General features: G+C 37.6%; 2 protein-coding genes across 19 annotated transcripts in view; both read left to right on the plus strand.

The window, feature by feature from the left end:
- Positions 1-8145, plus strand: part of Caprin2 (caprin family member 2) — a 47603-nt gene extending 39458 nt beyond the window's left edge. For 7 of the 13 annotated variants that reach the window (XM_071610004.1, XM_071610007.1, XM_071610008.1 and 4 more), the window contains 4 exons: positions 1919-2104; positions 2870-2970; positions 6140-6206; positions 7218-8145. In XM_071610004.1, the coding sequence (XP_071466105.1) occupies positions 1919-2104; positions 2870-2970; positions 6140-6206; positions 7218-7786 (923 nt within the window). In that variant the 3' untranslated portion in view covers positions 7787-8145. Of the gene's footprint in view, positions 1-1918; positions 2105-2869; positions 2971-6139; positions 6207-7173 lie in introns of all 13 variants that reach the window. The other 6 variants (XM_071610006.1, XM_071610012.1, XM_071610013.1 and 3 more) reach the window with 4 other exon arrangements.
- Positions 8146-20291: 12146 nt separating this feature from the next.
- LOC114091683 (importin-8) overlaps positions 20292-27743 on the plus strand; it is a 72807-nt gene continuing 65355 nt past the window's right edge. For 2 of the 6 annotated variants that reach the window (XM_027934172.2, XM_071610015.1), the window contains exons 1-2: positions 20296-20525; positions 26884-26965. In XM_027934172.2, the coding sequence (XP_027789973.1) occupies positions 20442-20525; positions 26884-26965 (166 nt within the window). In that variant the 5' untranslated portion in view covers positions 20296-20441. Of the gene's footprint in view, positions 20526-26883; positions 26966-27743 lie in introns of all 6 variants that reach the window. The other 4 variants (XM_071610018.1, XM_071610019.1, XM_071610016.1 and 1 more) reach the window with 4 other exon arrangements.

Genomic DNA, 27743 nt, shown 5'->3' on the forward strand with positions numbered 1-27743 from the left:
GGTAATAATGTTTGTCTCCTTCTACTGTCTTTCCCATCCCCAATGCCCCACCCCTCTTCTCACTCCCTTCTGCACAATCTAAAGTTCCTTCATTCTTCCCTACACTCACCCCCACCCACTATGGACCAGCATCTGCTTATCAGAAAATATTTAGGCTTTGTTTTTTTGCAATTGGCTCAATTCACTTAGTGTGATATTCCCTACTTCCATCCATTTACCTGCAAATGCCATATTCATTCTTCTTTAAGGCTGAGTAAAATTCATTGTGTATAAATGCCACATTTTCTTTATTCATCTGTTGAAGGGCATCTAGGTTGGTTCCACAGTTTAGCTATTGTGAATTGAGCTGCTATAAACATTGATGTGGCTATGTCACTGTAGTATGCTGATTTTTAAGTCCTTTTGGTATAAACCAAGGAATGGGATAGCTGGGTCAAATGGTGGTTACATTCCCAGTTTTCTGAGGAATCTCTATAACACTTTCCAGAGTTGTTGCACCAATTTGCAGTCCCACCAGCAATGCATGAGTGTTCCTTTTCCCCAACATCCTCACCAACACTTATTATTGCTTATATTCTTGATAATTGCCATTCTGACTGGAGTGAGATGAAATTTAGAGTAGTTTTGATTTGCATTTCTCTAATTGCTAGAGATGATGAACATTTTTTCATGTTTGTTGATTGATTATGTTTCTTCTTCTCTGAAGTGTCTGTTCAGCTCCTTAGCCCATTTGGGTTATTTGTTGTTTGGGAGTTAAGTTTTTTGAGTTCTTTATATATCCTGGAGATTAGTGCTCTATCTGAGGTACATGTGGTAAAGATTTTCTCCCATTCTGTAGGCTCTCTCTTCACATTATTGATTGAATCCATCCCATTTATTGATTTTTTTTTTTAAATTTTACTTTTTGTGCTTCAGGAGTCTTGTTAAGGAAGTCAGATCCTAAGCTGACATGATGAAGATTTGGGCCTACTCTTTTTTCTATTAGGTACAGGATTTCTGTTCTAGTGTCTCTCTTTGATCCATTTTGAGTTGGTTTTTGTGCAGGGTGAGATAGAGTTTTAATTTAATTTTGCTACATAGGGATTTCTAGTTTTCCCAACACCATTTGTTGAATAGACTGTCTTTTCTCCAATGTATGTTTTTTGGCACCTTTGTATAAGATAACTGGATTTATGGGAGATTGTCTTTGTGTGTTCTGTTTTGTACCATTGGTCTACATTTCTATTTTGGTGCCAATACCATGCCATTTTTGTTACTGTTCCTCTATAGTATAGTTTAAGCTCTGGTATTGTGATGCCTCCTGATTCACTCTTCCTGCTAAGATGCTTTGGCTATTCTGGGTTTTTTTTTTTTTTTCTTTCTCCCAAATGAATTTCAATTGTTCTGTGAAGAATATCATTGGGATTTTAATAGGAATTGCATTAAATGTGTATAATGCTTTTGGTAGTATGGCCATTTTTAAAACATTTTTTTGCAGTTGTGTATGGACAGCATACTTTTATTTTATTTGTTTATTTTTATCGAACCCAGTGCCCCACACATGCTAGGCAAGTGCTCTGCCACTAAGCTACAGCCCCAGCCCATGGCCATTTTGAAAATATTAATTCTGCCTATCCAAGAGCATGGGAGATCTTTCCATCTTCTAAGGTCTTCTTCAATTTCTTTCTTTAGTGTTCTGTAGTTTTCATTGTAGAGGTCTTTTACCTCTTTTGTTAGATTGATTTCCAAGTATTTTTTTTTTTTTTTGAGGCTATTATGAATGGGTAGTTTTCCTAGTTTCTCTTGTAGTGGCTTCATCACTTAAATCATTTTCTTTTTAAAGGGAGAAAATATATTAAAGGTTTTGATTATTGATTTTTTTTACATATAAAGTGTATCGGACCTTTATTACCATTTAACTCTTAACTGTTTCCTTAAGCTTCAAATTATCATCCTGATGGAACTGTTCAAGTAAGCAATGGTAGCCTTGCCTTTTACCCAGCACAGACGAATGTATTTCCCAGACCTGCTCAGCCATTTGTCAACAGCCGGGGATCTGTGAGAGGATGTACTCGTGGTGGGAGATTACTGACCAATTCATATAGGTCCCCTGGTAGTTATAAAGGTATGCTGTGAATCAACTTTAATTGTACTGAATTATTTTGCCTGTATATTTACCTGGCTCAATCCGTTTTTACCTTTTTCTGTTTTGTCATTGCCATTTGTAATGAAATGGGGGTCTTCTACATAGTATGCCTGCTCTCTATAACAGAACTACCTTTTTGAAGAACAGATTAATCCTGCTGCTTACTAAATAGAATGGTCAATCTTCTTGTTTTTCTAGGGATAAGTTTGGCTTTTGTATTTGAATAGTTTCTTTTTATGTTAACTTTGTCAAAAAATATGTCACAATTAGATAATATCTATTTTCTAATTATTTGTCTAATCCTACTACACACAGGAACACAGAATTTGAAACTATGATAGTGATATTAAGTTTTAGTTATGATCCCAAGTATTTTAATTACTGCTTAGTATTAGCAAAATATTCAAGACAGAAGCCTCAAGTACCCCTAATTGCCCTACCACCACTTTTTCCTATACCCTACCTGTATTCCAGCGGCAGCAAATTTCTAAACTGGGCTTGTTTAAAGTCAGTGATATTTTATAAATGTATTTTTACTGTGGGAGCAATTTTAATGTCTTTGCTTAAAGAGGTAATGATGGCTTTACAGGGTCAGTTTATCTTTTGCAGTGGTATAGTTTAATATGCTTTTTTCACTCATTTTTTTGTTGATGCATTATAATATAACAGATTTGTTACATATTTGTATGTGCACATTAATTTAGTATGCTTTATTCATTGGTTTATTGTTTGTTTATTTGTTAGGTTTTGATACTTACAGAGGACCACCTTCAATTTCCAATGGAAATTATAGCCAGCTGCAGTTCCAAGCTAGAGAATATCCTGGAACACCTTACTCCCAAAGGGTAAGTAAGACTAGTTGTTATAGTTGAATAGTATTACAGTTGTTGGTGTTAAGCTGGTGATTAAACTATAACAGTAATAATCTGTTTTGTACAAGTGTGTTCTTAGCTCTAGAACTATTTTAAGTCCTATGGAGTGTTGATTTGGAAGCTTTCCCAGTCACCCAAGGAAGATAAATGTCAGCTACTGGTTATTTGGAATTTAAAGGTGTTAAGGACTTTAGTAATCATGTTCACATTAGCCCATTTAATCCTTCACCTTGAAAAAGGAGCTGGGGGTTCAGAGGTTAAGTAACTTCTCTACTTATCTAAGGTCATTCAGCAAGTAAATTGTAGAACTTAGATTGGAATGTGAGTTTCTTAACTCCAAACCTCATGATCTCAACTTTACCATATTGCCTTTAACTTAGCTTGCTTAATTAACAGAGCTCTTTTTTTGTTGTTGTTGTCTTTTATTCTGATTGCAATAAATCAAAACATCTTCCATCACTACATCTGATGGAAGACTGGATAGGATGTTAGACATTTTGCTTTAACAAACCTTGAAACTTCCTGTTATTGGTCATATATGGATATAAATTTATTTTTTTTTTAAAGGGGTGTGGCTGTGTTGGGTGTAGCTTAGTGGTAGATTGCTTGCTTAGTATGCATGAGGCCCTGGGTTCAACTACCCAGCGCACACACACGCACACAGCCCCCCGCCTCCCACTGGCTGCCCAAAAAAAGTTTACAAACCAGGAAGAGGCAGTCATTGGTATCCTAGATATAAATTTATACCACATCAGTATTTTCCATTTTGGACTTTTATAAGATTTTGAATATGTACTGATGGTCCCCAAATTAAGGTGGTTTAACTTAATGATTTTTTTTGACTTTATGATGACTGAAAGTGATATACATTTAGTAGAAAGTCTATTTCAGATTTTGAATTTTGATACTCTCTCATGATCATGGGCAGTGGCCAGAGGGCTAGTCATTTGTGCAGTCATGAGGGTAAACAACCAATTATACTGTGTAGTATACTGTGCTACTTACCAGTGATGTTCAGTAGGTTAGGTATATTAAATGCCTTTTAACTTACAATATTTTTTTTGCTGGGGGGGGGGGCGAACATGTGTCTTTATTGTGATTATTTAGTTTCTTTTTTTACAAATTGCATATTCTTAAACATTTTTAAGAATGATCAGTTTTGGGCTGGGGTTGTAGCTCAGGAGATCATTTGCCTTGCTTGTGTGGGGCACTGGGTTCAATCCTCAGCACCACATAAAAACAAATAAAATAAAGGTATTGTGTCTGTCTACAACTAAATATATAGATATATATTTAAATATATATATATATATTTAAAGGAATATATATACATATATATTTAAATATATTTAAATATATATATATTTAAAGGAATGGTTAGTTTTTTTTTTTTTTTTAAGTGTTCAATTTTCTCTTGTATACTTACATGGCTTACAATATTTTCAATGTATGATGTGTTTTTCAAGACATAACCCCGTTAAAGAAGAGGTGCATGTGTATATGTACTACACTGAGCTTTGTTGTTAATATATCAAATACCTATTCTTCTGGAGCTTTCAGTTACATGAGGTAGGGTAGATGTCTGTATAGAGGCAGGATTGAAAAGGAGTGAAGGACACACCTTGGAATCTAAATGATGTGTGTTTACTTTCTTACTTTATCAGTTCTCTTGTCTTGTGACCTTAGATATGTTCCTTTAGCCTTCTGAGCTCTAGTTCCTTATCTGTTAGATGTGGACTCATCTCTTAGTTATTCATCTAACTCTGAGGGGTTTTGAGGTTTTCTCCATGAGATATTTTGAGGATCAGATGAACTAACAATACATATGAGTGCTTAACATCACAATGCTGAGTGTATATCAAGCATGCAAATATTAGCTGTTATTATATGATCCTCAGTGACTATATTTGGGGAAGGTGTTGATAAATGTAGACTTCATAATAGAACTATTTGTTCTTAGTATCAGTGTTCCAGTGTTTTTGTGTGTTGCTTTAAGTTTCTTTGAGAAAACATAAGAAATTGATATTGGTGCTATTAGAAAGGAGATTCTGGACTTCTGGAGTAGGAGACTTAATTATTCTTATTGAATGTCTTCTGGCCTGTTTTTTTCCCCAAAATTGTACATATTAACTAGTTAAAAAACTAATTATTGGGCTGGGGATGTGGCTCAAGCGGTAACGTGCTCACCTGGCATGCGCGGGGCGCTGGGTTCGATCCTCAGCACCACATAGAAATAAAGATGTTGTGTCCACTGAAAACTAAAAAATAAATACTAAAAAACTCTCTCTCTCAAAAAAAAAAAAAACAACCAAAAAAAAAACCCCCTAATTATTATTTTCATGGATTATGCGGAGATGCTTTTTCCATACTTGAGAATCAGTTAGAAGCATTGCACCTTGAATATTTATTCTTTTCTATTTTAGATCATATTTCCAGGCAATAAATACACTTACATGATGTAATTATTTTTAATTTTTAATTTTATCTATCAAAAAACAAACAAACAAAGTCTTCTCAGTTTGATTTACAAATTAAACAAGATTGAAAAAATTTGTTCTTTTTTTTTTTTTTTTTTTTGGTATGTGGGATTGAACCCAGGGGTGCTTAACCACTGAGCTACATCCTCAGCCTTTTTATTTTTTGAGACTGGGTTTGGTTAAGTTGCTTAGGGCCTTGCTAGGTTGATGAGGTTGGCTTTGAACTTGCAATACTCCTGCCTCAGCCTCCCAAGCCACTGGAATTAAGGCATGCGCCACCTCACCTGGCTTTATGTTCTTGTTCTTGCTTTATGTCTTATATTGAGATGAAGGACAAAGGACCATGCAGTATTTCTGAATTGCCATCATTACCTAGTATTGTACCTTCTACATAGTGTTTTCTAAGTGACTTATTGTTTTTGCATATACATAGCTAATTGGTCAGGTTAATTAACAGATGAAGCAAGTATTGCCACTGTTGCCTTTGCTTTGTTTTTTCTGGTGTTTGGGAACATCTTGAGCCTCTTGATGGTTGCTGGGGAAGGTCAGATAAAGAATTAGAAGGACTTTAATCTTATAGACTTAGCAGCCAATAATCCTGTGTAATAACTAATTTTTGTCCTGCATTTTTGGTGCCAAGGTGAATATTCATGTATTCATTTTAGGATAATTTCCAACAGTGTTATAAGCGAGGAGGGACAACATCTGGTGGTCCTCGGGCAAATTCAAGAGGTAAGGGTCATTAAGTGAGTAGTTTATTTATCAAAAGCATAATTTTAGTTCATTCTGCACCTTCTTCCAACTTCTCCCCCAAAGTGTATTGCTTCCAGCATTGATCTTGTTAAAGTTTTAGTTTTCTTAAGAGTAATACTGAACTAAATCCCCAGCCTAAAAACAATCTTTTCTTTTTGAAAAAGTAACCAATATTTACAACATCTTTGCCTTATATTTAAGCTTTTTTTTTTTTTTTTTTTTTAATGGTACTGGGAATTGAACCCAGAGGCACTTTACCACTGAGCTACATCTCCAGCCCTTTTTTATTTTTTTGAGGCAGAGATTTGCTAAATTGCATAGAGCCTTGCTAAGTTGCTGAGGCTGACCTCAAACTTGCTATCCTTCTGCCTCAGCTTCCCAAGTTGCTGGGATTATGGGTGTGTGCCACTGCACCTGACCTAAGCATTATTTTTGTATGGCCCCTATCACATTAAAATTATTTGATGTCACATTAACTTGGAAATAAAAAATAAGCATTCATCATGTGGTTTAGTACCAAATCAAAATATCTCTGAAGAGCTATTAGCCAGTAGTTCTAAAAGTTGGTTTCTTAATCTAGGTTTTATTTTATTTCTATATTACCTACTTTGAGTAGAAGATGGATCATGAGAAATTAACTGAGTCAGAATTATGGGAAAAAGATACAGAAGTAAAAAATGTTTACACCTGGGGTTAAGTTTTTGTTAACCTTTTAATCTAACCTTTTCGGGGACCACATTTTCTTAAGAAAATTTTTAAAATGACAATTAGACAAGATTAGTTAGGTCCCTTTTGGCTTCAGAATAGTATTATAAAGTCTATTCCAGAAAATCTAAGAAAGTATAAGCTATTTACATTTTTATTGCTTTTTGTTTTGGAATTTACTATAAAATGTATCTTTATCTGTGTTTCAGTAGCCGACTAATGTTAAATATTGTGTTCAAAGCTAACTGCTTCATTATGAGAAACTCACTGTTGCTAATAAAACAGCAGGGTGGAGTGATTCTTCTCAGGTGAGCAGCCCAGAAAGAGACAACGAAACCTTTAACAGTGGTGACTCTGGACAAGGAGACTCCCGTAGCATGACCCCTGTGGATGTGCCAGTGACAAACCCAGCAGCCACCATACTGCCAGTACACGTCTATCCCCTGCCTCAGCAGATGAGAGTTGCTTTCTCAGCAGCCAGAACCTCTAACCTGGCCCCTGGAACTTTAGACCAACCTATTGTGTTTGATCTTCTTCTGAATAACTTGGGGGAGACTTTTGATCTTCAGCTTGGTAGATTCAATTGCCCAGTGAATGGCACTTATGTTTTCATTTTCCATATGCTAAAGCTGGCAGTGAATGTGCCACTGTATGTCAACCTCATGAAGAATGAAGAGGTGTTGGTATCAGCCTATGCCAATGATGGTGCTCCAGACCATGAAACTGCTAGCAATCATGCAATTCTTCAGCTCTTCCAGGGAGACCAGATATGGTTACGTTTGCACAGGGGAGCAATTTATGGAAGTAGTTGGAAATATTCTACATTTTCAGGCTATCTTCTTTATCAAGATTGAAAGTCAGTTCAGAATTGACAATAAAAGGATGGTGTTCGAATTAGTGGGGTTGGAGAAAATGTAGTCCTTGCCCTGGTGACTGATTGGTTTAAGAAAATGTTTTCATTCCTAGAGGAAGGTGGAGGTCCTTACTTTTTTGTTTTCCTCTCTAGGTGAAAAATTTCAAGCTGAATGACAATTAGCACTAATCTGGCACTTTATAAATTGTGATGTAGCCTCGCTAGTCAAGCTGTGAATGTATATTGTTTGCACTTAATCCTTAACTGTATTAACGTTGAGCTTACTAAACTGACTGCCTCAAGTTCAGGCAAGTTACAATGCCTTGTTGTGCCTCAATAAAAAAGTTACTTGCACCTTCAGTTGTTCCTATTTGATTGAACACTTAGATGAGAGGTAAGATACCTAAGTTTTTAGAATTCATCACTGATAATTCTTGAATGGTTATTTATTCATGGGTTCATGCTGTTATTTTAAAATAAGACTTTTATATATAACAGTTCCTTTCAGGGTCACTGATATACATCTCTTTAATTAAAAAATTTAATATGTTTTCAATGGACCAAATCACACATTCTCCTTGAAACTTTTTTCTTTTCTTTCTTTTTTTTTTGCAGTAGGGCATGTACTTCCTTTAATTAGGTCTTTTTTTGGAACCTCCTACATGTATAATAATACAAGATACAATAGAAAATACACAGGTAATATCCTGGTCCACCATCAGTAAGGCTTTTGCTTTCTCCTGGGTTCTTGATTTAATTTGAATTAGGTAAAATGCTAAATCATCAAAAAGCATAGTCTTTGGTCAGGCAATACTGTGTTTGAGCCTTGGTGCTACCACTTCATAACTGATCTGGATTGGATAAGTTATCCAATTGAATAAGCTGTTTTACCTCTAAGATATCTCTCTCTCTCTCTCTCTCTCTCTCTCGTTTATTTTTAAAGACTGTCTTTACACACGTAAAATGGGAATGATGACGATGATTGGTCAGTCTCATGGGGCAGTTGTGAAACTTAGCTAAGAATATGTCTAAAAGACTTAGTGCCTGGCTCTTGGCATTAAATGAATATGAGGTGCTGTGGGTTTTTTTATTTTTTCTTCATTTTGAAGACTATACAAGGTTCTGTGTATGTGTGTATATGTTGCCTTATGCAGTATAGTAGGTACTACCAGAGTTTACTGTTCATTTGAGACATGTAACATCTCAAACTTCACCCTTTAAGCTTTTTATCTTTCTCATTAATAATTAATATTTTATTTCTCAATTTTTTTTGCATTTAAAAATCATTAAATTAGTTCTATTCACCAAAGCTCTTAGAAGCAGTACTATTTCATTAGCAACAAGCACAACAAGTACTCAGAGCTTGATTTTTTTTTTTTCATCCCACATTTTTTATTAGTGCATTAGTTGTACATTGTGATGGGATTTGTCGTTATGTATTTGTACATGCACACATTGCAATAATATAATTTGATCAGTATCACTCCCCAGGACTTCCCCCCTCCCTCCCTGTTTCCTACCTCTTGGTCCCTTCCTCTACTGATCTTGCTTTGATTTTTAGGAGATCTACTCCCATCTTTCTTTTCCTTTTTCTTCTCTAGCTTCCAGTGTGAGAGAAAACATAAAATCCTTGACCTTCTGAGTTTGACTTATTTCATTTAATATAATGGTCTCTGATTCCATTCATTTTCCTGCAATTGCCGTAATTTCATTTTTCTTTTTGGCTGAATAAAATTCATCAAAACTATTTTATTGCAATATGGAGAAATAGATGCAAGTCTTCTGCTAAAGCAGAAAGTTGTTTCAATTCTCTTTTCTGAGATGTTGAGTAAACTTGGGAAGCTGGTAAAAGGTTTTATATCTACAAAAGTTATTTTTGAGCTGGGTCTGGGTTCAGCAGTTAAACCCTGCAGCTATGCATAACTTTATTTTTCAGGGGGCGGTTACCGGGGATTGAACTTGGGGGCACTTATCCACTGAGCCACATCCCCAGCTCTGTTTAGTATTTTACTTAGAGACAAGATCTCATTGAGCTACTTAGCACCTTGCTTTTGGTGTGCCACCATTACCAGCTTTCTTTTTTCTCTTTTTTTTTGAGATGGGTTCTCACTGTATTGCCCACATTGGCCTTCAATTTGAACTCAATCCTCAATCCTCCCTCCGAGGTTGCTAGAATTACAGGTACATACACATGGCTTCTCTTTGTGGTTTTAAATTTTAGTGTTCTCAGTAGAGAGGATTTGGGGTGAGTCACTATTTAACAGAATTTTTTTCAGTTCATGGTAGATACTTTGTAGGTTAGTATTTCAGTTAAATAAATTAGTTCATGGTTTGGCATTTATGTCCAGAACACAAAGTATAATGATTGAAAGCAAAATTTGGTGTATAGGAATAGTGAGTCCTCAAGTTCAACAAGGCCTTTATCCATTATGCTTCCTACTATATTGGGATTTTTAGCTTAGTCTTATTTTTCTCCTGCACACAATAAATGCTTATTTAAATAGTGTGAGCATTTCTTGAGTTTTTTAAAATATAAATGCACCAATGGGGATTCATTAAACGGGATATCATAATATTTGTTTTAGGGGAGTTGTTTTCTTTTTTTGACACTAGGGATTGAACTTGGGTATGCTTTACCACTGACCCATATGCCCACCTGTCGCAATATGCGATGGAATCGGGGTCACTCTGGGTAAATTGGGCTGGCAACAAAAAAACCACACAAACACAGAAAATGCCTTTTTCAGAGTTCAGGACAGCTCTACAGCCTCAAGAATCAAGCTCCATACTGCGGGGCATGGGGAGCAAAGGAGTCAAGAGAGTGAGCAAACCTAAAGTCCCCCTATTTATTGGGGAGAAACCATTCATAGAATATTCCAAATAAGGCAAGGGATCAGGTTTCAGGGGGTTGAGTCTAGCTTCTTGATGTCTTGTGGTCAGTAGATTGATTGACATCTTGGTAAGTCACACCCATCTCGGTGCCTTGTGGGAACACAGGCAGAGCGAGAGGAAAGGGCACATGTGTGTCACACAGCCCAAAGAGCACACAACAGCAGCCAGTCCTCTCATATGCTCAAATTGCACATAGCTTATACTTACAACCCATGGATGGCTCGTGACACCCACCCTCTTTTATTATTTTGAGACAGGGTCTTGCTAAATTGGATAGGCTGACCTTGGACAATCCTGTTCTGCCTTATCCTTCCAAGTAGCTGGGATTAGAGGCATGTGCTACCACAACTGGAGTTATGGGAGTGTCTGAAATTACTATTTTGCCAAATATAAAGACTATGAATTATAAATTAGACTTATGAAAATGAATGGACATGATCTTTCCTCCTGAAGCAGTATCATTTCTTGCAGTTCTGTGGATTGAACCCAGAACCTTGTGCATGTTCATAAGCAAGTGTTCTACCACTAAATCTAAATCATCAACCCTGCAGTATAAAATTTTAAAGATAGCTTTGGGATGTTTTAGTAGAAGCATAATATCTTACAGGAAGATTTTCATATGTACATATTTATACATTTGCAAGAGATGGAGTGAACATCCATAGAAATTGAAAGCCCCCTTAATGGAGCTTTTATAAAGAACTTATATTTTACTGGGAAGATCTTGAAAATAGAACTGAAGTACAAAGGCATTTCATAATTACCTGAACATATAAATGCTTTGTTGTCTTACTGAAGGAGATGGACAGGGTATAGTACATGTTTACCATATTCTCCCCCAAGTTCTTTTCCTTCACTTTAAGTCTTTTTGTTAAATGACTTCTTCTCACATCCACAATTGTTAGTTTTTGCATATTGTCTCTAAATTGGTTTGTGAGTAAATGCAGGCATTTAAAGCAAGAAGCTTAGAGGTTTGCTGATTTGTCCCCTTTCTCAACTCCTTAACAGTTATAATCCTTTAACTGTATTTTAATCTTTTCTGTTTGCAAATTAAACTTTTTAGCTTAAATGATCTGGTGTTACATTGTGGTCCTTGTGATAAATAGGATAATATGTTAAGTGTTCTAAAAGGGGAAAAAAATTAAATTTGTCTCTTGGTCCTCTACTTGCTACTTTATTTACCTTAGTAAAGGTATCTTTTTGACTACTTTAGTAATGAGGCTACAATGGCTTTGTCCTCGTTTTTTCAACTTTTGAGCAAGTGTTGACAACTGATAGGTACAGCTCATTTACTACCAGTGTGTGACACCAAATGCCAGATTATAAAAAATCATCTATTATCAATATCAAGAGGATGAAGGCTCACTAATTCTAAGTTTCTTAATCATTATTGTTTCATTGACTATTTCAATATCATAATTTGCTAATGATTAGTCTTTTAAATATTGGGATAATCTCATTTGTACCTGACTCAGACTGCAAAGATGAATGACATTTAAATATTCATATACATCAGGTTCATCACTTTCTTCTACTGAGCAAATCTCAAGTTATTTCTCTGATTTCTGACACACCTCTTTTATTTAGAAGTGTTACTATTCAAAACTAGACCTCTTTGGACCTTTTATTTCAAGGTTTCTTTATTGGGAGATTTTATATTTCTACCATTTCACAGCATTTTAAATTTCTGCTCACGTTTAAAATATCTAAATACATTTGTTATCAGAATGTTTCTTGTAGTATCCTTATTTCATGATTGCATTTTCTCATTACTATATGGCAAAGGTTTTTTTTTTTTTTTTTTTTTTTAGGTTTTCTTCTCTCTGTGGTCTATTCCTATACTTTTTACATCCACTTTCTTATCATTATATTTGCCCAGAATCTTGGTAGTTGGCTATTGTTCATACGAAGAACACGGTACCAAAAATGCATTGGAAAATTTGAACACAGAGGTGGGGCTTGTTGACTTTGGACTTTGTGGTATTATGATGTTTCTTTTCCCCAGAGAGGAGGAAGAAACACCAATGTGGGGGTATGGAAGAGCTTTCTAAGTAGGACACAAAACCTAAACAGCATAAAGGATGGATCAATTTTTTTTTAATATTTCTTTTTTATTTTTAGGTGGACACAATATCTTTCTTTTATTTTTATGTGGTGTTGAGGATCGAACCCAGTGCCTCATGCATGCTAGACCAGCGTGCTACCACTTGAGCCACATCCCTAGCCCCAAGGATGGATCAATTTGACACACAGAATTTATTCCCCCAAAACTTCTGTTTTCAGGAAAATATCAATGTCAAAAGATAGAAGACTACCTAGAGTGGGAAAAAATGAATTAAAAAGATGAGGTGATTCACACACACACACACATGCATACTAAAGGTGATTGGTAAGCAAAAGGTAAACCTTTCAAATACGTATTTGGGCAAGCATGAGGGTGAAGTGGAGGCTCAAATACAGCAGATGGGAATGAAATTGACATGTTTTTGGAAGGTAAGTTGGCAGTAGCTGTCAAGATAAAAAAGCACATGCTTTTGACCTAGAAATCCCACTTCTGGAAATTTATTCCACAAATAGTTTTGGAATTATGCCAAGATACATGCACAAAGATATTTTGTACAGCACTAATTATACTAGCAAAAACTAGAGAAACAACACAGATGCCCGCTAGTAGGGAATTAAATGAGTCAAAATGGAAGGCACAGATCAAAGTGCATAATATCTCATTTGTGTGACAAAAATGTAAAAGCATATATCTGATGACTTGATTTTTAAATTTTTCCCCTAGTAGGATAGGGTAGACAAAGATTTTGATAGTTTTGGCCTTGTGTAAAGGTTTTGGGAGTTGCAAGTAGGGGGAAAGAAGACTGACTCTTCATTCTGCATCTTACCATAAAAATGTATATATCACTTTTAAAACACTTAAAAAGGTAGATTGTATGCTATTGCCCAGTCTTGTCTTTCCTTGGGTGGAGTTTGGGTATTATCATCCAGCCTGAGATAACACATGGAGGAGTTTTAACAGAAAAGCTGGAGTACCATCCCCACCCCCACTCTACTTGCATTTCCCCTCAGGATTTGTCTTGTATATAATCTTTTTTTTTTTAAATTTTTTAATTATCCGCGGACACAACATCTTTGTTTGTATGTGGTGCTGAGGATCCAACCCGGGCCACACGCATGCCAGGCGAGCGCGTTACCGCTTGAGCCACATCCCCAGCCCCTCTTGTATATAATCTTACTTGATCCTCACAATGGCGCTGGTGAGATAGATCCTGTGTGGGACATAAGAAAATGGGGACTCTTAGAGACTTTGTAAGGGAGCAGAAGCACAGAGCCAATTGTCTCTCCCAAGTCTGAATAGTGTAGTGTTTTCTATCACCATATCTTCCACTGCTGTCTTGCACATGTTTTGGGGGCACTAAATTTTAGCATGGCATGTTACATCCTTCATGAACCACCCGAGCCGGATTCATTTGAGGTTGTCATAAAGTAGTTCCTCACAGGTGCTGAAGCTGAGGCAAGGGACATCTCCTTTCTCACTGTGGAATGAGGAAAGCTTGAGGCAATGAAGAAACAACATTTTGAACAACAACAACAACAACAACAAAAAAACTTATTTGAAAGTAGATATGTCATCTTTTTGTCCCAGTTAATACTACTATCTTTAGTTTCAAACTTCCCACCACTACTACCTTTGTAGTCTCTGGAAAAGTAACTTTCTGGCTTCTGTTGAGAAACTGTAATGCTGCCCTACATATGTCACTCATTTTTCCCTTTTTTTTAGTTTTATTTAACTGGGAGGTTTGTTACATTCTTTTAGGGAAGTCTACTTGGGTGCGATTTTAAAGGAGATTTCTGTTGACTTCCATTAACAAAATATTAAAGATCTGGGTTGGGGATGTGGCTCAAGCGGTAGCGCGCTTGCCTGGCATGCGTGCGGCCTGGGTTCCATCCTCAGCACCACATACAAACAAAGATGTTGTGTCCGCTGAAAACTAAAAAATAAATATTAAAAAAATTCTCTCTCTCTTTAAAAAAAATTTAAAAAAATAAATAAAAGGTACATGCTTAAAAAAAAAAAAAGAAAGAAAATATTGAAGATCTTACATTTTCAGGAGGTACCCGTGTGCACTTGATATGTCAGGTGCTATGACTTAGAGCTACGCCAAGATAGACACTTTGGGAATAGAGATGTTTTAAGAACCAACTTCACAGCACTCCCTTACAGACTGTTTAATGTGGTCTAAAAGATGAATTATTGAGTTTATAGATAGGATTTTTATACATTGTTTTAAAAACTTTTTTTTGGGGGGGTAGTGATGAATGGAGAGCATGCCTTTATTTTATTTGTTTATTTTTATGTGTTGCTAAGGATCAAACCCAGTGCCTCACATGTGCTAGGCAAGCACTGTGCCCACTGAGCTACAGCCCCAGCCCTATGCATTGGTTTTGAACTCCTATTTCTCTTTTACCTTACGGACTAGATTCAAACCTGCTAATATAGACCAACGGATGAGCTGCTGCCAGCAGATGGGGAGCACAGCTGTGTGATATTCCGTTTAGATGACTAAAATGTTAAATCTCAAAAAAGGCCATAGTGGCAGTGCGTGGGCTAACAGTTGCTTTCTGTAATTTGAGCTGTAATCATGCCAGTTCTTCTCACGCTATGCTGTATTCTAGGGTAATGCCATCATGTCCTTGATGTCAACTACTCTATGTACACAAATGACTCATGTCTCTCTGTCCCTTTATTTCTTCCTCTTCTCCATCATCATTTCCTTCTTCCTCCCCCAGCTTTTTTATAAGTACAGATGTGGTTTCAGGTTATGCACTGGAGTTCACCAGCTGTATAAACTATAAGCATTCCTACTTCATAATGTCCAAAGGTAACCTCATCTTTCCTCCAAAATGTATTTTCCATTTCCCCTGGCTAATGACTTCCATAGGTCATCAAAGCTTAAAACTTTAGCATCATTCTTGACTTCCCTTAGATAATTTTGTGTACCTAATCAGTCACACATCCTTGTTGATTCTACCTGCAAAGTGTCTCATATTTTTCTTACCTTCATTCCTACCGTGGACATCCTGTTTCAGACACATTGTTATCACACATGCATGCATTTATGTATTCAACTAGTACTTACTGGTTGTTTATTTTGTGAGGCTGTTTTATGTCTTATTCAGTGAAGTCTGAATAAGATGTTTTTTCTTCTTTCTTTCTTTCTTTTTTTTTTTTGGTACCAGGGATGAAACTCAGGGGCATTCGACCACTGAGCCACATCCCCAGCCCTATTTTGTATTTTATTTACAGACAGGGTCTTGCTAAGTTGCTTAGCGCCTCGCTTTTGCTGAGGCAGGCTTTGAACTAGTGATCCTCCTGTCTCAGCCTCCCACCCTGCTGGGATTATAGGCATGAGCCACTGGGCCCAGCATTCTTCCTTCCTTTTAAAGAGATGGCAATAGTGGTTACGATTTATTGAGCATTTCCCATGGGCAGCAGTACTTATTTAGTCTTCACAATAACTCTTAGAAGCAGATGAGGAAACAAGTGCTAAGAGATGAAGCATATCTGCAAATTATAACAAGACAATATAGGTGACTCAAGGTACTGAGACCCAAGTGAGGTCATCAGGAAATATAGAAATCCTTTCACGCAAAGTAATACAAAAAGAAAGGACTCAGAACAATGAACCACATGTAACAGGGAGCAAAACACACGTAAAGAAAATTTAGAGCAGAATCTGAGAGGCTATATCTTTATCCCGATTGATCTTTACCTATTACCTTGGTGACCCCAAATTTGATAGTTTTTTTTTGGTCTTCACTGAGTGTGCACTAAAGCATAAAAAGTTTTCATGGGATGGCTGGGGCTGTAGCTCAGTGGCAGAATGCTTGCTTGAATGTGTGAGGCACTGGGTTCGATCCTCAGCACCACATAAAAATAGACAAAACATAAAAGTATTGTGTCCATCTACAACTACAAAATTTTTTTTTGAAAAGGTTTTCATGGGAAAATTGACTTTTTGGTTATGTATTATTTTAATTAATTTAATATTTGAGTTGGGATCAAACTCAGGGCCTTTTGCATGCTAGGCAAGGTCTCTTCCAATAAGCTACATCCCTAGCTCTAGTTTAAAATTTTGTTTTGAGATAATTGAAGGTGCACATTCAGTTGTAGGAAATAATACAAATATATCTCATGTATCCTTTATCCAGTTTCTTTCATGGTAATATCTTGCAAAACTATAGTACAATATTACAACCAGGATACTAATAGATACAGTTAAGATGCAGAACATGTCATATATAACTAAGAACTAATAATTTTTTTTTAAAAAGATACAGAACATTTCTATTATTACAAGAATCTCTCAAGTTGCCCTTCATAAGCCTCCAGAAACTACTGACTTGATCTCTGTGCTTTTGTGGTGCTGCCATCGTGATCAGGCTTAATAGGCAGCTCCTGCTCCCATAATGGCCCCTTTTACCACTCAGCTGCTCCAGCCAGTACTTCAAACCACTAGAATTTTTCTGTCTCCTCTCCTTTTACATTATTGAAATAACTACATCAAGTCTCCCTACTCCCGACCATCTTCTTTAATGGTGTCAAAATTCATTTTCAGACATGGGCCGAAAAATTTTTGAGAGATGACATATCTTGGTATAAATGTAGTAGGCATTTGGATTCATCTAACTTAAAGAAAGAGACATTGGTTAGAACTTTTGTGAATTGTCTCTATTAAGTTTATGGTTAAAGTTATATAAGTAGATGAAATGACTCATGCAGTGTGGGTGGAAGAGAAAGAAAGGAACTGAGTCCAGAGACCATTCATACTTAAGAGTTGGGTAACTGAGTAATCAAAGGGCTAGGATATACTTTGGAAAGTAAAACAAGAAGTGAGACATTAGCAAAAGAGCATATAATACAGTGTTATATGCCAGATGAGAGACAATTTAATTGGAAGACTAAAAATATATCTTGCATTTGGTAGCTAAAGGGATGAGTGTTCATTTTTGCTTGGCAGTTTCAGTAGAAATGCAGGCAGAAGACCAGGGATTCCTACTTGAAGCATGAATGGGAAATAAAGTGGAGGTAATGAATGAAGCGATTCTTTGAACGTAAAGTGAAAAGAATAAGCAATAATTAGAGAGTATTAATGGAAAAAAATGATTTTTTTTTAAAAAAACTGGAGGCCAATGTTTTAGGATAAAGTTGAATTACTGGGGAGAATACCCCCAAAATATAGGAAAAAATCTTATAATTAGTCATGTAATAATACCCCAAATTTATCTTAATGAAAAATTATACAAAAGAAAGGAGAAATTTAAGGAGAAAGGTTCTGGAAGAGATGGGAGAGAGGATTTGGTTCAGACTGGTGGGAGGGAGGTGGAGAGGGGTAAGCTGAGATTAATTTGTGTTTGGTGAGTTCAACCTAATGGCTTTCCTCATCCTTGGGGTAGTGGGTTTGAGAAGAGTCCTGAGGGTTGGAGCAGTCATTGAAGAAATGAGAGATGGTGCTGATTAATCACAAGGAATAGGATTGTTGAGTCTGAGGAAAAAAAACCAAGTTTGTAGTGTTGTCAGTTTGTATAGTGTGGCCAGGGTGGGCTTGAGAAATTAAATTGGGAGTTTAATAGCAGAAGAGGATGTGGAGTCAGGAGTGGATAGTCTAAGAGAACTGAAGTAGTGATTGTGAAGCCAGAATTAGACAGGCAGTCAGCATAGATAGGTAAATTGAGTCAAGTCGGATCAAGGAGGCCAATTTTGAGTGAGTCCAGGAAGTTGGAGACTCCCCTGAAGGATTGAAATGTTAATTTCTACAGAGCCCTTCCATCACCCTTATCTAGAACCTGCCCCGGCTCCAACCTGTTGCCAAGGTAACCGCCCTACAGGGAGCTATAAGGTTGTTAATGTGTCCTTAGTTGCACTATTCTGCCTTTCCCCCTTCATCCCACCCGTTTCCACCTTTTGGCCATCCCACCAAGGATTTCCTAGGCCTAATCCTGTATGCAGGAAGGAGAGAGATAAGGGGAAGAGGGCAGAACAAAGGAAGCTTAGGACTTATAAAAAGGGCAGAACACCTCGATTCTGGGGATACCAGGATATTGCTATGGCCCCCTTCTCCCTCCCTATGTTCCTCCTATGTTATCCCTTTCTAAATAAACCCTGCTTTATATGCTTGCCTCCAGAGTGCTTCTCCAATGTTCAAATATCAACATGTGGGGGAGCAGAATTCGTGGCAGATAACCAGTAGTATCAATTGGGTTGGAAAAAAGGTGTAGAATTATTGAGCAAGAGAAATATGGAACAACACTTCCTGGCTAGAAAAGATGATATTGGAGTTAAGATTTCAGATGTAAAGAAGCTTGAGATAATCATGAGGTCCAAGAGAGAGAGAGAATGCCACAATGAAAGAGATGAAAGCCATTGTTTCAAAGGACCCTACAGTGTTAAGGAATTTGTTTTTTATCTTAGAATTTATGGAAAGTCAAAGAAGGGATAGGACCATATTAACCTTTCAGAAACCTTACTCTGATGGTACTGTGGATAATGAATTAAAAGAGGGGCAACACTCAAAGCAATCAGAGACAAGTTCATTACTTCTGCACCCAGCTGAAGGGACTTGTTTTAGATAAGTTTTCTGCCACATTTTCTACCCTCTTCATTAAACCCAGTTAATTGAACCAATCAATCTTGATTTTGTGCTCCTGGAAAGACCACCATCCCTCAACTGTATTTTGCTCACAGCCATGTTTACTAAATGTAATTAAAACTCTTTTTTGGGCTAATTTCAGGAAAAATTTGCTCTATATTCTTATGTCATTAAAGTTATGGGGCCAGGTACGGCTGTTGTAATTGGAAATAGTGTCACCCTGTTCTTGCCATTCACTATTTTTCTGAGAGTCTCTGGAATTTTTTTTCTGAAAAATCTCAGCCATAGACTTTCCCTGTGTTTCCTCACGCTGAAAATATACTTCATATGTTTATATTTGTCTTTCCTAGCAGGTCCTGAATGCCTTTATATTAAACTGTATCGAATTCATCTTGTTATAACGTGGTACTTAGACATCCTAGAATTCTGGATCCGAAATATAAGTTTAACAAATGTTCGGTGAGTGAGTCAATGAATGAATGATGACTCCCATAATAGACTGGGATGCAACTCTGTCCTCCTGGCGGCTACGTAATCTTAAGGTCCCAACAAGTCTGTTCTGGAATAGGTTTAGCTGCAATGCCCAAGCAGTTTTCGGACTAACAGAAAGTGTCACTCCACTAGATCCGCTTCATTTGGAAGTGGCTGTAAGAGGACACAAGCAAGCTTGTTTCCCCCGAGGCTGTTTTCCGTACAGCAGCATGGCAGCTGCCTTCCTGAACTCGGCCGCACGTTCCCTCTGCGGGTAGAAGTCGAAAGCTCTGTCCGTACAGTATCATGGCGCCGCCCGTGGGAGCCGGTCACAGCATCACGCCCGGGGGAAGAGGCCGCCGTAAAGGAGGCGCCGCTTCCTCTTCTTACTTCTCCCGCCTCCCACCGGCTGTCGTAAAAGGGTGAATGGAGAGCGAGTTGTGGGGGGGAAAGAGGGAGGACAGGGGGCGCGGAGTCAGAGTGGCGCAGCAAGTGGCTGCAGGTGGCGACCGTGGCGGGGGTTGGGGAGTGAGGTAGTCTAGGCGTCGCGGAGGAGGAAGGTGAGAGGGTCCAAGTAAAACTAAATCTGCAGTCTGGCCTATTGGTCCGGGGGCCGCGGAGCCCCCACCCGGGGAGATGGACCTCAACCGGATCATCCAGGCGCTGAAGGGCACCATCGACCCGAAGCTTCGGATTGCAGCAGAGAACGAGCTCAACCAGGTGAGAGCGGGCCTTCGGCGCCCCGCTGCCGCCGGAGCGGAGCCCCCAGCCGGATTGCCAGCTCTCCCCGCTCGACGCCCTTCGTCTCTACCCCCACCCGGGCTCGGGACCCCGGCGCTCCCTCGGCCTGTCCCGCCCCGGGTCCAGTGGAGCAGCATGGCACTCCCCCGGGGTCTTTGCGGAACAACTCACGCACCTGTTGGTCACCTTTGCATCTTTTCGTGTCGCCTTCCTTCCCAGTGCAGTTTGTCAACCCCACTTGGTCCAAATAGAGAAGCTTTTGCAATCTTTGCCGGTGTCTTCAGGGTGGGAAGCTTTTCCGTAAGCGCTCTGAAATTGGGGACGCGGTTGGGGGAAATTCACTTCATATTCAAAGCCGAGTTAGCTTTTGTCCAGACCCAACCCTTTTTAGGTGTTGCTGTGGGAAACCCTGCCCATCGCCTGCTTCTGTGGGGTTGGCACGGACTCTTTTGTCAAAGAGTGGCAAGAGTTTTGTTGGAGCGCTGGGCATTGCTGTCGGGAGAGTGCTCTGGGAAGAAAGGGCAGTTTTCATGTGCTTTACCAAAGGCACATCCCCTAATCGCGTCTGGAGGGATTTCTTTAAAATGCTAAAATGTGTAAGAATTTCTTCTATTCGACTTCAGGTGTTCTTCCTAACCAACCTTGGCTTTGTTACAGTGTTATCCCCAATATTCCAAAAACTTAATGATCCCGAACTCTAACGTATTTCTTCCTTCATACCTGTAACACTGAACCATAGACCTGTTACTAAAAAGTACAAATGATACCTACTCCTAGGATGAGGTGACCATTGTTTGAAGTTCTAACAATCCTTAAAATATAAAGGAATATTCTCAAATTAATTACTCCCAAGGTATTTGCTCAGGACCAGCACATCAACATCCTCTGAGAATTTATTGAAAGTGCAAGTTATGGGGTTTCTTCCCAGACGTAAAGGGAAATTATGGGCGTGGGAACCAATTGTGTTTTAACTAACTCACCAGGTGATTCTGTTCCTTCTAAAATGTGATAAAGTCTGTCCTAAGTAAATGTTTCTGTTGGGGTTAATTTTAAAAAGCAGATGAGAGTTGTGAGTCTTTGAAAGGAATTATCTTAATGGGAAATCTGTGTGGAGTTCTGAGTAGACTGAAACCAGGATTCCCAAGCGATAAAAGGGATTGTGAAAGTACTATGAAGACGAGAGATTGTATTAAAACCCAAAGGGGATGTGTCAGGACCATCACTCAGGATAAAGTTAAAGTCAGCACCTGCTTTGCAGAGTAGAAGGACTGCATGCTGATTAGCTGGAAGAATAGTAATCCAGGGGTTGGTTAGGAAGAACAAAACAAGAGCTGAACTTGCAATTTTCTAATATGAACAGGAGAGTTAGCTTGTTTGTGACCCCCCCTTCTCCTCATCACAGACCATTTCCAGTGCAACTTCTTAAGGTACCTTATTTATGCTTGAGGCCCTTTGTTCATCCCTAGCACTGCAAAACCAAAACCAAATCACTACCACCACCAACAAAAAACTCTATAAATAAATAAATAAATGTATGCAGATTATTGCCATGCCACTCATTTAGCATTTGTTTTGTATGGTGTTTTGCACTGCAGTATATCCACACTAAGTTTTTTGGAATTGTCTTTAAGTAGAAGGCCACCATATAATGTTACTTAACCTTATAGTAAAACACGGTTTAGCCAGACATGGTGACACACATGTGTAATCCCAGCTATTTGGGAGGCTGGAGGCAGAAGGATTGCATGTTTTAGGCCAGCCTGAGCAATTTAGTGAGACCTTGTCTTAAAATAACAAGGACTAGAGATGTAGTGCAGTGGTAGAGAATCCCTGGGTTCAATCCCCAGTATGGAAAACAAAAACACACATGGTTTATGGTGTTTGGGTTTTGTATGCTTGTCCATTACCACCACTGTAACTTCCTGCTTTGCTGGATAAACTGGTGGGTAATCTATCATAAGTATTTAGGTTCTCCTCTTAAAATTTTGTGTTTTTAAAATTTTTATTTTCATAGTACTGAGGATCCAACTCCGGGTTCCTGCACATGCTAGACAAATCCTCTACCATGGAACTAGATTCTAGTTCCCAGCTCATTAATTTTAGTCTAGACTGCCCCACCTCAGCAAATATGCTTTGCTTAGGAAATGGGGGTAGCTTCTACAGTGTACTGATTGATCTGTCAATTGCTTTAAGAGTAAGTAGCTTCAGCATAACAGCCTAAGATCTAAGAGATAAATTCTTATTTGGAAGCTATGTTTTCTTAGGCCAGCATTTTTCTCTTAGCAGTGACTGGTTCTCTGTTGGTGATATTGTTTCTATGGAAAACGGATTTTTGAGTCTTTTTTATTAAAAATGAATGCTGTACACCTTCCTCACTGTCTCTCCACCAGAAGTCCCTTTAGCAGCAGCATAGAGGAGTATGGTTGGGTAGATGTCTTGCTTCTGTAACTCATCCATAAAGATGTTGTTGTCCTTTTTTTTTTTTTTTAATACCTTTGTTTTTATTTATTTTTATGTGGTGCTGAGGATCGAACCCAGGGCCTCACACGTGCTAGGTGAGTGCTCTACTGCTGAGCCACAACCCCAGCCTCAAGATGTCTTCTTTTGAGCTGGGGTTGTAGCTCAGCAGTAGAGTGCTTGCCTAGCACACATGAGACCCTGGGTTTGATTCTCAGCACCACATAAAAATAAATAAATAAAATAAAGGTATTGTGTCCATCTACAACTAAACATTTTTTAAAAAGTTGTCTTTTTAAAAAAATTATCCTCCACATGTTTTTCTTTTTCTTTTCTTTCTTTCTTTTTTTTTTTAAGATAGAGAGGGAGGGAGGGAGAGAGAGAGAGAGAGAATTTTTTTAAATATTTATTTTTTAGTTTTCAGCGGACACAACATCTTTGTTTGTATGTGGTGCTGAGGATCGAACCCGGGCCGCACGCATGCCAGGCGAGCGCGCTACCGCTTGAGCCACATCCCCAGCCCAACTCCACATGTTTTTCAGTAGGGAAATAAAGATAATTTAATTGCCAAATTTTGGAATCTCCATTTTCCATGGAACTGTGTGTGTGTGTGTGTGTGTGTGTGCGCGCGCGCATGCTTGCATATTAATGGGATCTACACCCAGTAGATCCCTAGTAACTAATCTACACCCAGTAGCTACACTCCTAGCCTATTTTTATTCCTCTTTTAGAGAGTTTGTTTATATGAATGACAGATATATTTACAGAGTTATATTGTAGGCATTGGTATAAGATTCTTCTCCCATGGAGCTTACATGTTAGTGAGAGATACAGGCAAGCAAATAATATAATTTCATGCTAATAAAGCCTGAGAAAGTGTGTTGGAATGTATGCATAGGGTAGTCATTCTCTGAGGAATGACATTGAATAGACATAGATGTTGTGAATGAGTGAGCTAAGAGAATTGGGAGAGGAGCAGAGGGAATAGCAAGTTCAGAAAAGGCCCTCAACCTGTCATTTTAGAGGACTTGAAAGGTAAATGTAGTCAGAGCAGTGAATCAGAGAATGGGAAAATCAGGCTTTTGCTTTATAGGAGTTCTCATAAAATACAGAAGATAGCTAAGCAAGAAAACAGTGTTCAGTGAACTTCACAGATTCAAAATAAACATCCTTAAGAAATTATGAGGAAATCAGTTATCCCATTTATTTATTTATTTAAATATTTATTTATTTTTTAGAAACTTGAAGCCCAAAGGAGGACAAAGAAATGGAGTAATATTTGTGAGGCAAATAGTGTGAGAATATACCAGAATTTACTGCTGAATGTTTTATCTGGCCAAATTAACATACATTAAAACAAAGCTAAAAGGAGAAGACAAAGTTTCTGAAGTTCTTTAAAATGTAAACAGTTGAAAAAAGAGAAGTTCCAACTGTGGCAACAATGCTGAAATTAATTTCAAATAAGTAGCATTATCTAAGTGTAAAGGTTATGTTGTTTTTATGTGTAGGAAGATTTTTTAAAAAAGTAACCAATTAGTTTTATGATTAAAGTAAATGAAATTTTTTTTTGGACTGGGGATTTAACCCAGGAGCATTTAACCACTGGGCCACATCCCAAGCCCTCTTTTTATTTTTCATTTTGAGACAGGGTCTTGTTAAGTTGCTTTAGGGCTTCACTCTCAAAACTTCTGATCCTCCTGCCCTTGCCTCCTGAGCTGCCGGGATTACAGAAGTGTGCCACTGTGCCAGCACAAATGAATTATTTTATAATGTGTATGTAGAGAGATATAGAAGATGGTGCTAAATCTATATTAATTTTGCCACTTGTAAACTATAGTTAAATATGTTTCTTTAAGAATTGAAATTTTGGGGCTGGTGTTGTTGCTCAGTGGTAGTGCACTTGCCTAGCAGGCGCGAGGCCCTGGGTTCGATCCTCAGCACCACATAAAAACAAATAAAGGTATTGTGTCCAACTACAACTAAAAAAAAAAAAAAAATTTTTTTGTAGTTTCAATTACGAAAATGAATTTCCCTTAAGTATGATAGATTTAAGATTTTTTTTTTTTAAATATTTATTTTTTAGTTCTCGGCGGACACAACATCTTTGTTGGTATGTGGTACTGAGGATCGAACCCGGGCCGCACGCATGCCAGGCGAGCGCGCTACCGCTTGAGCCATATCCCCAGCCCCTTAAGATTTTTTAAAAAAAATTTTTAGTTATAGATTGACAATACCTTTATTTATTTATAAATCTTTCGAACCCAGTGCCTCTCACATTCTAGGCGAGCACTCTACCACTGAGCCACAACCCCAGCCCCACATTTAAGATTTTAAAGACTATACAGGATGAAAGGAAGAATAATTATAAGATAATACAAAATTTTACTGAAGTATTTGGGAAAGCACAAAAATGTACTTGAATGGAAAAGATGTTGTTTTTCTCCAAACTTATTTTTAATCATATTTACCTTAAATGCTACTTTATAAATAAAATAATAGAAAAGGTGATTAAATAAATGAGTGTATGCACAAACCCAGCTGTATCTTCAAAGGGATGATACCAGAGATTCAAGCTCCCAGGAGAACGTAAGCTAGACAGACTCTTTGGGGCATTGTCTGGTTTGGCTTCAGTGAGAATTTACAATTCTTTTCTGGGATTTTCAGTGGGCAAATCCATTTATGGGCTCTGGGAATGTACAGGGTTGTGAAGGTCCAGATACTAAACATCTATGTAGAGCATGGCCAAAAGGAACCGGCTGCTCTGTTTCGTTTCTTTTTGCTTCTAAGGTTACCAATGGCCAAACTCAGGAGCAGATTACTGGTGTAGAGCATGTCTGGGGTGTGAAGTGACTCAAGCAGCAGGGCAGAGAAGAAACTCCATCAGCACAGGCTCCCTTAGGCATTGTTAAGTTTAAAAGATGATATAGCCGCAGAGGACAGCTGGCAATGACAGCTCTCAACCCTGTCTTGTGAGTCACACTGTTCCAATTTGGACTGGCTCTTCTCCATAGCTTAGGCATTATTTAACATTGTCTGGTTCATGGTACTGGATATCCAGTTTTCTGTAGCTGATGTTTTCTTGATTTGCGTTTGTCAAAAAATAACAAACAAATTAACATATAAATAATCTGAGAATAAACACTTGTGATGAGTTATTCAGAGACTTCAAATCCATAAATAGCTTTTAGACTTTATTGAGAAAAAGTGAAAATTTCACCTACAAAAAGATAAATGGAGTAAGGAATTTGTAGAAGCAATTAGCTCCCAAACAAAACAATAGCAACCACAAAAAGCCTCCTTAGTAATAGAGGAAATATAACTTAAAGTATTAAAAAGTTTTAAAGTTTCAAAGAAATGGTTAATACTGTACCTACACTGCTTACATGGACACTTGTATATGTGGGATTTTGCATATCTTTTGTGGAAAGCATTTTGGCAGCATATGTCAAAAATCATAAGTGCCTCCTGGCAGGGTGGTGCACATCTGTAATCCCAGTGGCTCTGGAGGCTGAGGCAGGAGGATCTTGAGTTCAAAGCCAGCCTCAGCAAAGATGAGGTTCTAAGCAACTCCATAAGACCTTGTCTCTAAATAAAATACAAAATAGGACTGGGCGATGTGGCTCAGTGGCCGAGTGCCCCTAAATTCAGTACCTAGTTAAAAAAAAAAAAATCATAAGTGTTCACACTTTTATTTATGAGCTTATTCTAAGAAATTGTCTTTTGACTTGAAGTATCTTAATAATCTTCATTTTGCCATGGAGAATTTGTTTTATATTAGCAGTTTTTCTTTTATCTGGATGATAAGGTATTCATTAACAGGTGCTAATAGATATTTATTGACATTTCCCTCTTTTTATAAAACTATTCTTTGTCATTTCAGTCTTACAAGATTATCAATTTTGCCCCCAGTTTACTTCGGATTATAGTCTCTGACCATGTGGAATTTCCAGTACGCCAGGCAGGTGAGTTTTTTTTTTTAAATACTTTAAAAATTGATTTATAGGTGAAAATAGAATGAGAATTTTATTTTAATTCTAAATATAATTTCTTGAAAAAGTAGGAAGCACATCTACGTATTTCTAAGGCATAAAAATTTACCTTTTTTTCCCCCTGAAAACTTAAAGGTAAATACTAAACTCTCAAATAGCTCCCCCCGCCCCCCTTGCTCTACCCATCAGTTCCTTGCCTTTGTTACAATATCAGTTTCCCACTTAGTTTTCCCAGTTTTAATTGCTTATCTCCCTAATTTCTTATGATTCCTGATAGCTTCACCTTTGGACCCACAGATTAAGACCATGAGTTTATGTATCTGAATTCAAGCTCTAATTATGTGTCAAATGATGTTGGTAATTGTCACACAGATGTTCCTAACCAGATGTTTGGAGAGCTGGACTTTTTTGTTTTAAACACAAATTTATTCTTAAGTCTGGGATTTTATGTAATTGCTTAATGCACTTTTTTTTTTTTTTTTTTTTTTAAAGTGGGCTTATCATTAGAGCTCAAAGGTTAAATATTGAGAAAGCCTTGGAATATCACAAGTCCTTGGAATATCCGGAAAAGATAATAATTATAAACTAACGGGTAAAATGACAATAGCTAATTTAAAAAATAAGTGTATTTAAAAGCCTTATGTTAGTGATATATTTAGATGTCCCTCCACTAATGATGGATTCCCTTCTGATAAACCCATTATAAGTTGAAAACATTGTTAGTTGAAAAATAATAAGTCAAAATTGCATT

Source organism: Marmota flaviventris, chromosome 3 (genome assembly GCF_047511675.1).
Source record: "Marmota flaviventris isolate mMarFla1 chromosome 3, mMarFla1.hap1, whole genome shotgun sequence".
NCBI classification, from domain to species: Eukaryota; Metazoa; Chordata; class Mammalia; order Rodentia; family Sciuridae; genus Marmota; species Marmota flaviventris.